Here is a 12,500-nt window from a genome sequence, read left to right as displayed (position 1 = left end):
ATGTTCGCTTCGCAACAATGTGGTTTAAGATTTAGATCCACTGCTCAGCATCTTAGGCATATATATATATATATATATATATATATATATATATATATATATATATATATATATATATATATATATATATATATATATATACGTGTATATATATATATATATATATATATATATATATATATATATATATATATATATATATATATATATATATATATATATATACGTGTATATATATATATACGTGTATATATATATATATATATATATATATATATATATATATATATATATATATATATATATATATATATATATATATATACGTGTATATATATATATATATATATATATATATATATATATATATATATACACGTATATATACATACATATATATACATATGTATGTATAAGGCATTGAGCTGGCAGGGGGTAGAATCGTTAGCACACCGGGCAAAATGCTTAACGGCATTTCGTCTGTCTGTACAGTCTGAGTTCAAATTCCTCCGAAGTCAACTTTGCCTTTCATCTTTTCGAGTTCGATAAAATATATACCAGCTGAACAGTGGGATCTATGTAATCGACTTACTCCTCCCTCGAAATTGCTACCCTTGTGCCAAAATTTCAAAGTAATATATACAAAAGTTATTGCATGTATACACAATATATATACATATGTGTGTAGGCATGTATGTGAATATGTACATATGCATTTGTGTGCATGTCTTTGCGTTTGTCTCTATACCGCCTGATTAACGCTTTGTTTATGTCTCTATAATTTAGCGGTTCGGCAATTAAACCGATAGAATAAGTGCAAAAGTTAAAAGGAATAAATACTGGAGACGGTTTGTTCAACTAACCCTTTCAAGCCAGCGACATAACAAGACCGCAATCCAATGACTGAAACGTAAAATGGTAAAAGAATATGAACTCTAATTCCATCCACTACCTTTTGAGAGTGTCTTCTACTACAGCTCTGCGATGACCAATGCCTTATAAGTGAACTCGTTGACAGAAACCCATCATATATGAGTGTTGTGTGCGTGTGCATGCGTGTACGCATCTTTGTGTATGTATGTGTGTGCCGCAATGCATTTTTTGTCTCCTTCACAAGTTGTTTTTTTTTCATGCTAATACTGCTCGGCAATAAGTGTTAGTTACTTTACGTCGTTGAAACTTAACAATTTGGGATAAAAGTTGTATACCAGCAATGTTGCGGTCCAATAACTGACAGCAATACCAGAGTAAAATAGTATCTGCTGAGTTTTTCGTGATACTCATGTCATTCTTTGTAGCTGAGCCACAAGGAAATACTGAATAAGCCTGGGTTGATTTTTAAATATCCAAATAACTAAAGCGGCGAGATGGCAGAAACGTTAGCACGCTGGGCGAAATGCTTAACGGTATTTCGTCTGTCTTTACGTTCTGAGTTCAAATTCCACCGAGGTCGATGTTACCTTTCGGCATCGATAAATAAAGTACCAGTTGCGTACTGGGATCGATCTAATCGACTGGCTGCCGTCCCAAAAATTTCGGGCCTTGTGCCTAGAGCAGAAACGAATACCCAAATAACTCATTCGTAATTAATTGCCGATAAACAAAAGCAATCCTTGGAAAAATATTTGGGACATCCACCATTTAGTATTTTCAAAGAAGCCTTAGTAGATTTTAAATTAAGCTAGTATAGAAAATAAAGAATGGTTATGTGTATGCATGACATTTTGGATATATTATTTAAGAGGAATGATAGTCGTGTCCAAAACGCTGGCGATTCATCGTAATTGATCTTCCTGTTGGGTAAATTTAACAAGGAAAGGACTCTTGCAGAAACAATCAGCCATTGCTTGTAATCAAAACCAAATTACTGATTCAATGACAGGTCAGCTTCTCGAGACCCACTAAGTAATCTAAACTAAGAAAAGAGTTCGAGTCAAGGGTGGATCCTTTACGCTGTCGTTAGTAACTACAAGAAATAGTTGTTCTTGCCCCAAATATCCCATGGTGGTGGTAGTAGTGGTGGTGTCCATCGTCGTCGCTGTAACTCGTTGTCGCAATGGTGGTATTTGTTAATAAATTTACTTACCCATTAAGCAATTGAGATCGTAAGAAAGCGAAGGTTTGTGGTAAGGTATGCAAGATTCGCTACATGGTGAGGTCAGAGGATGTGCGGCATCTACTGCAATTCCAAGACAGCTGAAAATAAAAATAAGTGAAAATATATATATATATATATATATAGATGTGTATATGTGTGTGTGTGTGTGTGTGTGTAGTGTTTGTATGTGTGTGTTTGCATGTGTCTGTGTTTCTATGTGTGTGTGTAGGCATATATATGTATATATATATGTATGTGTGTGCGTTTGTGTGTGTGTGTGTGTGTGTGTGTGTGTGGTGTTTGTATGTGTGTGTTTGCATGTGTCTGTGTTTGTATGTGTGTGTGTAGGCATATATATGTATATACGTGTGTGTGTGTGTGTGTGTGTGTGTGTGTGTGTGTGTGTGTGCAACTCAAGGCTTGCTGGAAAGCAATTGAAAAACAGGTACTCCAGCCTCGAACCAAAATTGGCTTAAACGTTTCTCTATGTAACTAGACATTGATACGAAACTCAAAGAATCCCGTGTCAATAACCCATGTCGACTTTGCCTTTCATCCTTTCTGGGTCGATAAATTAAGTACCATTTACGTACTGGGGTCGATGTAATCGATTTCAACCCTTCCCCCAAATTTGGACCCTTGTGTTTCCAGTAGAAAGGCTATTTCTGTATATCATTGTAATTTATTCTCGGTTGTGGAAGTTCGATCTGAATAATCGAAGTTATTTTCATCACGACAGAGAAACATATAAGTTCGTGGTGTAGGCTGTACGGAGTAGCGGGCAACCAAACCTTTACCGTTCCTATAGCTGCTGTGTAACGATATTCTCCAGCATAGAATTGTTACCATAAGTATCTTCTTTACAATTCTTTATTGTGGATAATGTGTCAGCATACAAGAAATGTGCTCAGTATGTTTATACCCGTAACAGTGTTTCACAATATCCGTTTTATAATCGAGTAACAATAGCGTTAAGTGTGATACCCTAATACAATCATAGTACATAAGTATGTGTGTGTATATGAGTGAAAATGTGTGGGTGTGTTTGTGTGTGTGTGTGTGTGCCTGTGTCTGTGTCTGTGTGCCTGTGTCTGTGTGTGCGTGTGTCTCTGTGTCTCTGTGTCTGTTTGTCTGTGTGTGTGTGTGTATGTGTCTGTGTGTGAAATTTAAGAAATTTTAGATAAGTATTTACCTGTCAGTGCAACAAGAGTCTGAAAAATGAAAGAAATTCAACAATTAAATTTAATAACGAAACTTTTATTTTATTTATTTTATTAAGGACTTGAAGACTCTATATTTTAGAATGAAGTAAAGTTGCTAGTGGGTCGGGGTTGGTGGCGGCGGTGTTGTTGCTTTTGTTGTTTAGATTTTAGCCCTTGGTTAGCACTGAAATGGTGACAGTGTCTTTTAAAGTAAAACTAATCTATCTGTCGGTTAAGAAAATAACGAATATCTATGCATATCAGGCGAAAGAGTGGAGGCGCAATGGCCCAGTGGTTAGGGCAGCGGACTCGCAGTCATAGGATCGCGGTTTCGATTCCCAGACAGGGCGTTGTCAGTGTTTATTGAGCGAAAACACCTAAAGCTCCACGAGGCTCCGACAGGGGGTGGTGGTGAACCCTGCTGTACTCTTCCACCACAACTTTCTCTCACTCTTACTTCCTGTTTCTGTTGTGCCTGTAATTCAAAGAGGCCAGCCTTGTCACACTGTGTCACGCTGAATATTCCCGAGAACTACGTTAAGGGTACACGTGTCTGTGGAGTGCTCAGCCACTTGCACTTTAATCTCACGAGCAGGCTGTTCCGTTGATCGGATCAACTGGAACCCTCGTCGTCGCAACCGACGGAGGGCCAACAACATCAGGCGAAACAAATCCTGGTAGTGACTACGCTGTCTTTACCCTTTTTCTTCTTTTTTTTTTCTGAAGGAGGATGTAGGAATGAAGAGATTACTGAATGTGCCATTCCTTTCAAGAGATGCTGCAATATTAACTGAGGTAAATTTTGATAGTATTTTTAGAAGGTTGTTGTTCCCACTTAATGCATATGTGAATGTCACTGATGGATCAAGGGCACTTAAATCAATATCCAATAAATAATATAACAAGGAATGATATTTAATGCTACATGTTAAAAATATAGAATTATCTATTAATATAACTTTCAGTTTGTGTGTCTTTCTTTCTTTCTCTATCTCTCTCTCTCTCCCTCTTTCTCTCTCCCTTTCTCGCTCTTTGTCCGCCACCTTCACATGCATCAAAGTCTGTTATTTCGCTACTCGCTCACATGTTTTCACCATCTCTTTATTTCGTTAAAATACCGACAGGTCGTTTAATTTGTTGATTACTGAGTAGAGTTTAACTTTCTATACACTGAATATATATATATATATATATATATATACACACACACACACACACACACACACACACACACACACACACACACACACAAACACTCACACACACATATATATATATAAACAATATATGAGTATATGCATATATATGTACATGTATGTATATACCTTCATCCACATGTACATATAGATACATAACTGGGTACATGACGTGGCAAAAGAACATGGACAAAATGGTAAACAAGGTGCAACAAACAAGCAGGCCACATAGAAACATCCCCTTCATCAGCTGCCACCATTAAAACCCCGGCGTTTCGAAGAATTAAGGCAGTACGCATCGTTAAAATGGTTCTTCCCACGAACACAAATTAAATTGTTTTCGTGGAGGGTAGTGGCGGACGGAAAACAAGACAGGAAAACGAAACGGTGAAATAAACAAACAAAAAGGCTGTACAGCCAGACAATCCAAGAGTTGAGGAATGGGGCAGATAAAATCTGGGTTACATATGTTTCATAGCGAGCCTAACTCGGAAGCGGTAAGTATCCAAGCGAGGTGTATACCGCAGGCTACTCTTCAGGCCAAGAGTATCCTGATTAAATGGAATTTACATTGCCGTAAGGAGTCCCGCGTTAACACACGAAGGATTCGATCAAAATTCAACTGGCATTTTGGTCGAATCCTCCGTGTGTTAACATGACTCTCCTAACGACAATGCAAACTTGGTCTGAAGAGTAGCTTGCGGTATACTCCTTAACTCTTGGATTTTTATTTGCATACTTAACAAACCTGACTATCTACCGTGGAATATAAAATAATAATTCTTTTCAGCTTATCGTACTTCGATACGAAAAATTCCACAACCTACCACCTCAGTAAACCACTATTGTTTCTAACAATCTTTTTTTGTTTTTTCTTTTTCTACGGATTACTTGAAGATCACTTTCTTCCTACACCTCGATCCTTGGATCTTACATTTATACATATAATTTTATGTATATTCTATAATTTATTGAATAAGGAGAAAAATGTATTGGGTTAAATTAATATTTTTAAATATAGTTTGCAGCAAGTAATTAACTATAAAAATAATTGCCTAGGAATTTTACGAGCGTACCCATTGCTGGTATATTTTATGAGCTGTACGGAAAGGTGAAATTCTTAGATAAGAAACAAGATATTAACTGAATGGATGCAATAAATACTTGACTTGTCTGATTGGCACAAGGTCGATAAATGATAGGGACCGAGCACAGAGTGGTGGAAGAACAGGTAGACTGTCGGACAAAATACATTACAGTTTTTAGTTATGTCGCTTTCACTTCTAAGTTTTAATCGCATCAATGACGATTTTTGTCTTTCATTATTCCGACATCGATAAAATAAATTCCAAGTAAATATCTATTTGTGAAATAATCGATCCTACCCTTAAAATCCCCAAACTGACTCTACTGCAATAAATGATAACAGTAAAAGAATAAATAAGAGCCGAATTGAATCGACTGTAAGTATATATCTGGTAAGTATTTTATCAATCTTTTCGAAACAAACCCAGGCAAAGTCAACTCAAAATGACTTGAGCACAAAACGTAGAATAATGGGAAATATATATATTGACAGGGAACTTAGTCTGATATTCGTTCACTCATACCCCGGCTAGATTTCAATTGTTTGACATAGAGGAACGCAACACAATAACTTTCAAATCCCTGCCAGACCCTCATTTGTCCAAACTGGAGATTGATATAGTGTACAACTTACCTGTTGTAGTTTTGGTGGAAAACATATCATGCATTAGAAACAAACCAAAATTGGCCGCCAAGTGAGTAAGTGTACTTTCATTGACAGTGTTGCCACAAGTGAACAAGGCTTGACTCAGAACTCGAGGTTTAGGAAGAACGTAACCACGATAACTCTTGTAAGGAAGAGGAGTGACTAAAAGAAAAAAGATATAGAGTAAAATGTATTAAGAAATATAAAAACATCAGCTACAAATTTGTGACTCCAGTACTTATTTTATCTGTCCCGGAAGGATGGAAAGCAAAAGGTTAAACTAGATCACTATCGATTTCAACGGGGAGTATCCAGCTCTTGCCAACTAAACAATCTGCTCGTTGTATTGGCGTGTAAGTTGCTGAGTATTTCAGAGTCAAATATGCTTTAAACGTATAATTACCAGGCAGAATCAGCGAAAGACAGTTTTATAAGGTTGATATTTTAATTACCGATACAATCCATCTGAGCATTCCAAGCATTTTCTGTTTGTTCAGTTATACTTACAAGGATTGGATCAACTCAAGGTTATGATAAATGATGCTTGCCCAAGATGTCCCGAAATAGAATTGAACGCGGAACCATGTGATCGGTCATATTAAATTAGATGTAATTTAATTGATCCGACTACCCAAATATGGGACTGGTACTTTTTCATTGACCCAGATGAATCAAAGGCAAAGACAACCTTGGTTGAATTTGAACTCAGATTGTAAATAGACTTAACTAAATATTTCAAGGCACTCAGCTCAGCAGGTGGTAAACTGACAAACGCGTTAATGTGTCAAGCACAATGCCTTGCAGTATCTATTCCAGATCTCTATGTTCAAATTTCGCCGAGTTGAACTTTGTCTTTCATTTCTCTAGAATTGATAATATAGGGTCCGGCAAAATGATCTGACACATTTGTAGGTTTAATAAAAGGCAAATAAATTAAAGTTACAAAAAAGTTTTTTTTCATTTTCGAAAGGTACATATATCCCCAATGCATCTGTTGTGTTGTTCAGTGACGAGGCGCATTTTCATCTGTGTGCCACAGTGAATAAGCAAAACTTCAGATACTGGGCCGAAAACAACCCTCGTGAGTTGCATGAACGCCCTTTGCATTCTCCTCGGGTGACTCTGTGCCTTCTTTGCCCTCTCAGAAGCTTTCTGCAACCGCCTAGTTCTCTTATTCACTCAACAATGCCCTTTTCAATAATTTTTTTTGTTTGATTTTTTTGTCTAATACTATTCATTGTTTGATGATTAATACCAAGAATAGATCAATTTCTTGTCGGACTTTTCACATTCATTACAGCCAATGATGTGTAAATTCATTGATATCTTCTTCTTCTCAATGGTTTTTATTATTGTGTTTTCCTAAATTAAAATTACTATTAATCCGTAAACACAAGTGAATTTTTATGTGTACCTGCTAAGAGCGAACAAATCTAATTAGAGAAAGTACAATAAATTAATAGATGATTAAAATTTTTTCTGAAACCACTATACATACCTGGCCCCAAAGGAGTCAAGAATCGACCATAAGGTGTGTTACTTTTGCCATAACTGTTGTGGGGTGCTTCGTAGTTATTACAAGAGCCATCAATGTTACGGTAAGACAGTGTCCCAAAACTACAATTAAGGGTCGTTTGTGAACAGGAAGTGCTGAAACAAAATCGGAACTTGTATATATATATATATATATATATATGTGTGTGTGTGTGTGTGCGTATGTGTGTGTGTGTGTGTGTGTGTGTGTGTGTGTGTTTGTATGTGCTTGTGTGTGTGCACACACGCGTATGTGTAGGTAGGTACATATGTATGCGGAGACGGACGGACAGACGGACAGGCGCGCAGGCAGGCAGACAGGCAGACAGACAGACACAGACAGACCAGTGGTACTTACGCTTTTAAAGGTGTGGGGAATTTTGGTAGAAATAAAATGATTAACGCAGGTACAATACATATATCTTAGATACATTTTCAAAGATATCTTTGGCTCAATTAAAATATGAATAGGACATTGTGTTATCAGTGATCAAAAGCATGACTAAAATTGTGCCAAGATCCAGTATAATTTCGTAAAGTTCCCGATTTCTTTCGTAATTTCTAAAAAAAATTATTATTCAAAAGCGAAATTGACACAGATCGCCGTGAACGGTATCTTACGCTAAGATTCCACTTGTCACATTACTTCTTTTCCTTTTAATCAATATGTAATCTACTTATATAAGTGGAGGTGCAATGGCCCAGTGGTTAGGGCAGCGGACTCGCGGTCATAGGATCGCGGTTTCGATTCCCAGACCGGGCGTTGTCAGTGTTTATTGAGCGAAAACACCTAAAGCTCCACGAGACTCCGGCAGGGGATGGTGGCGAACCCTGCTGTACTCTTCCACCACAACTTTCTCTCACTCTTACTTCCTGTTTCTGTTGTGCCTGTAATTCAAAGGGTCAGCTTTGTCACACTGTGTCACGCTGAATATTCCCAAGAACTACGTTAAGGGTACATGTGTCTGTGGAGTGCTCAGCCACTTGCACGTTAATTTCACGAGCAGGCTGTTCCGTTGATCGGATCAACTGGAACCCTCGACGTCGTAAGCGACGGAGTGCCAACAACAATCTACTTATATAGAATTTGATGTACAACCGTAGAGTTTTAGAATTTACAAAAAAAAAATGAGCTGTATATTATTACTTCAAAAACATACTACTTTTAAAATCTCTGGCAGGGTAATTTAAAGTATCAAAGCTCACTTCTACGGGATGCTCCGGGCCTCGAAAGGACCCATTGTTAATGTGGCCAGCTAATAATGTTGACAGGAAGGAAATGGAGCGTGAGAACATATATTGAAATGATAAAGACTACTCTCAAAAAGAAAGGTGTGACAAGTGCAGAGATGGACGGGGACATTTACGGAAAATACGCAAACGAATATTTCTCCAGAATAACAAATGTATATTGTCCAAAACAAAAATTCATTATGCTGAGGAGCGTGTAGTTAAAGTATTAGGGTTAGGAAACCATTGCTGCACGGGAGTTAGCTGAACTAATGAGCTCTAATGGAACGCTGCGGAAATTGGAGCCCTCTAGGTTGCGATTGATCCAGGGACCGTGCTTCCTTCCTCGTCTGATACTAGACCGTATAGCTATAGTGGCGCTACTGACTGTTGTCAGATGTTGCATTTTAGGGCATATCCTAACTGAAAGCAAGTTACTCCAGAATATATCTGGTGGCATTACCCAGTCTTTATTAGTTTTGTTGATGCACTAAATCAAAGATAGAAGCATCAATGCAATGAGCATTTACACTAATTTGCACTCGTTGTTTTCCACATACGTGGTAAAAACCGTCAATGCAGAAGCATAAACAAAGGAAATCCATGATCCAGACTTATATATGGTAGTCATGAATCTGTTGGTAGATATGAAGAAAGCGCTCGTGTTTCCAATAACAAAGTAACATTCTCGCTTTATAGCATTGTTTCATTTAATAAAAACAGTTTAATTGCAAAGATGACTGCTCTTTGGGAAGGTAATATCAAGCTGGTACATGAAAGGAGGTGTCTAAAACGTGAATGACTTAGAGATGAAATCTGTCAACTTACCTGTAAACGACTTGAAAAACTGTAGAGAGAGAAAGGAAAATTTGGTGAGAAATATTGTCAATAAAATCACATTTTTAAAGAGGAGAAAGACAGCGGGATAGATAGAGATTAAAAACAATAAAGGAGCGTATAAAAGTGGCGGTTAGAAAGAAGTTTAAAAATGGGAAAGGAGAAACGAAACTTACGGAAAAGAGAAGAGTGAAAGAGTAGAAAAAGTTCAATGAGCTGAAAACGATAAGAAGTGATGAGAAATACAAGTATAGAGACGGTGCGAGAAAGGGAAAGATAGATAGATAGATGGATGGATGGATGGATGGATGGATGGATGGATGGATAGATAGATAGATAGATAGATAGATAGATAGATAGATAGATAGATAGATAGATAGATAGATAGATAGATAGATAGACAGACTTACATTCTCCTGAAGCCAATAGTAACAAGTGAACGATAAATATTTCTGGTCTGCAAAAGAAAAGCAATAACATATTATATGCCTCAGTGTGACTAAAGGTAATGATAATGGTTTCAAATTTTGGCACAAGGCCAGCAGGTTCGAGGGAAGGGTAAGTCGATTAGATCGCCCCTAGTGTTCATCTCGTACTTATTTCATCGACCTCGAAAGGATGAAAGGCGAAGTCGAACTCAACAGAATTTGGACTCAGAACGTTGACAGATGAAATGTCACTAGATATTCTACCCGGGGTGCTAATGATTCTCCAAGCTCACCGCCTTAAACAAAAAATAATAATACTTTCTACTCTAGGCACAAGGCCTTAAATTTTGGTGGGGAGGGGGTCTCGTCGATTAGATCAACCTCAGTACGCATCTGGTATTTAATTTATTTACATCATTTACATTTGACGGATATTTGTCCTCATCTTGTTTGTTGTTAACACAACGTTTCGGCTGATATACCCTCCAGCCTTCATCAGGTGTCTTGGGGAAATTTCGAACCTGGGCTCTCATTCCTAAGGTATTTTTCGATGTTGTTATTGTTATTATTATTATTATTATTATTATTATTCAGGTCACTGCCTGGAATCGAACTCGGAATCTTGACGTTAGTAGCCCGCGCTCTTAATCACTATGCCATATGCCCGTGGTATTTATCGACCCCAAAAGAATGAAAGACGAAATAGACCTCGATGGAATTTGAACTCAGAACGTAGCGGCAGACGAAAAACCGCTAAGCATTTAGCCCGGTGTGCTAACGATCCTGTCAGCTTGCCACCTTGATAGTAGTAGTAGTAGTAGTAGTAGTAGTAGTAGTAGTAGTAGTAGTAGTAGTAGTAGTAGTAGTAGTAGTAGTAATAATAATAATAATAATAATAATAATAATAATAATAAGCCTTTCTACTATAGGCACAAGGCCTGAAATTTGTAGAGAGGAGGTAAGTCGATCACATTGACGCTAGTACTTCGCTGGTACTTAATTTATCGACCCAGAAAGGATGAAAGGTAAAGTACTGCAGTACCAGGCAGTGGCTCTCATGGCTTCTGATCTTAACTGATTGGAAGTGTTATCATGTACATTGTTTTGTCTTGGTATGAAAGATGGGCTACAGCAAATATTCTGCTGAATACCACAGATTTGCTTGTCAGTTGTTTGACCTTAACCAGTTGAGCATGTCCCTTGGTTCCTGACGATATGTGCATCTCTGATCACGAGCAGAGGTAGTGGGGAAGCATCATAGCCATGTGTTGAGAGGAATTCTTTGGGGTTTGAATAATTCACTTCAGGAAACATGGGTGTTTCTTTCAACATCCATAAACAAGCTTTATTCATGACATTCTGAGCACGATGGGCTATTTGACCTGAAGAAAATTCTAACTGGGCCCCACCTACAAGGTCATGCGCTATTTATCTTGATATGAGATCACCATGCCGCACATACGGTTGTGATGCATGTACCTGGTATACCCTTATTATTAGACGGGTGGTCTTGATGGGCATATTGAGTTTCGTATATTTGTACCTCAGTGTCACTTTGATGGTATGCTCTCTCATTCAACAACAACAACAACAACAATAATAATAATAATAATAATAATAATAATAATAATAATAATAATAATAATAATAATAATAATGACAACTACAACAGCAACAACAACAATAACAACAACAACAACAACAACAACAATAATAATAGTGGTTTCAAATTTTACCACCAGGGCAGCCATTTTGGGGGAGGGGATGTGTCGATTACATAGACACCAGTGTTTCACTGGTACTTATTTTATCGACCTCGAAAGGATGAAAGGTAAAGTCGACCTCGGCGAAATACCGCTAAGCATTTAGCCCGGCGTGCTAATGTGTCTGTCAGCTTGCTGCCTTAATAATGATAATGATATCATTTATTTGCCACAAGGGCAGCAAATGAGGAGGACAATACAAAGACAGACATAAAATGTGGAGGTTTACATATAATGAAATGATAAAAAATGTATACACTGAAAGGAAGGGACATATGCATAGCATACAAAGGTTACAAAGAAAAAGTGGCGTGGAGGATGATGGAGATGTGGCCCTCTTGATACAGGAAAGCCAATAAGGATAATCGAAGAACCCCACTGTCCGAGATTTCCCTGAAACCCCGAGAGCAGGTGCCCTCTCCAAGTCCTTCTCACCGATTCTCAGGTCTACACTTAGAGAGGTACCATCCACTCTAGCCAT

At 37.6% G+C, this 12,500-nt stretch overlaps 1 protein-coding gene across 2 annotated transcripts in view; it reads right to left on the bottom strand.

The window, feature by feature from the left end:
• Positions 1 to 12,500, bottom strand: part of LOC106877958 (chorion peroxidase) — a 36,672-nt gene that overhangs the window by 21,089 nt on the left and 3,083 nt on the right. For both annotated transcript variants that reach the window (XM_089338426.1, XM_089338427.1), the window contains exons 2-7: positions 10,239 to 10,285; positions 9,820 to 9,838; positions 7,727 to 7,878; positions 6,217 to 6,390; positions 3,291 to 3,309; positions 2,087 to 2,196 (exon numbers count right to left, since the gene is read on the bottom strand). In XM_089338426.1, the coding sequence (XP_089194552.1) occupies positions 2,087 to 2,196; positions 3,291 to 3,309; positions 6,217 to 6,390; positions 7,727 to 7,878; positions 9,820 to 9,838; positions 10,239 to 10,285 (521 nt within the window). The remainder of the gene's footprint in view (positions 1 to 2,086; positions 2,197 to 3,290; positions 3,310 to 6,216; positions 6,391 to 7,726; positions 7,879 to 9,819; positions 9,839 to 10,238; positions 10,286 to 12,500) is intronic.

The sequence above is a fragment of the Octopus bimaculoides genome, chromosome 20 (genome assembly GCF_046866305.1).
Source record: "Octopus bimaculoides isolate indiv1 chromosome 20, ASM4686630v1, whole genome shotgun sequence".
NCBI lineage: Eukaryota > Metazoa > Mollusca > Cephalopoda > Octopoda > Octopodidae > Octopus > Octopus bimaculoides.
Note: the sequence above shows the minus strand (reverse complement) of the source record. Positions and strands in the feature narration are given on the sequence as shown.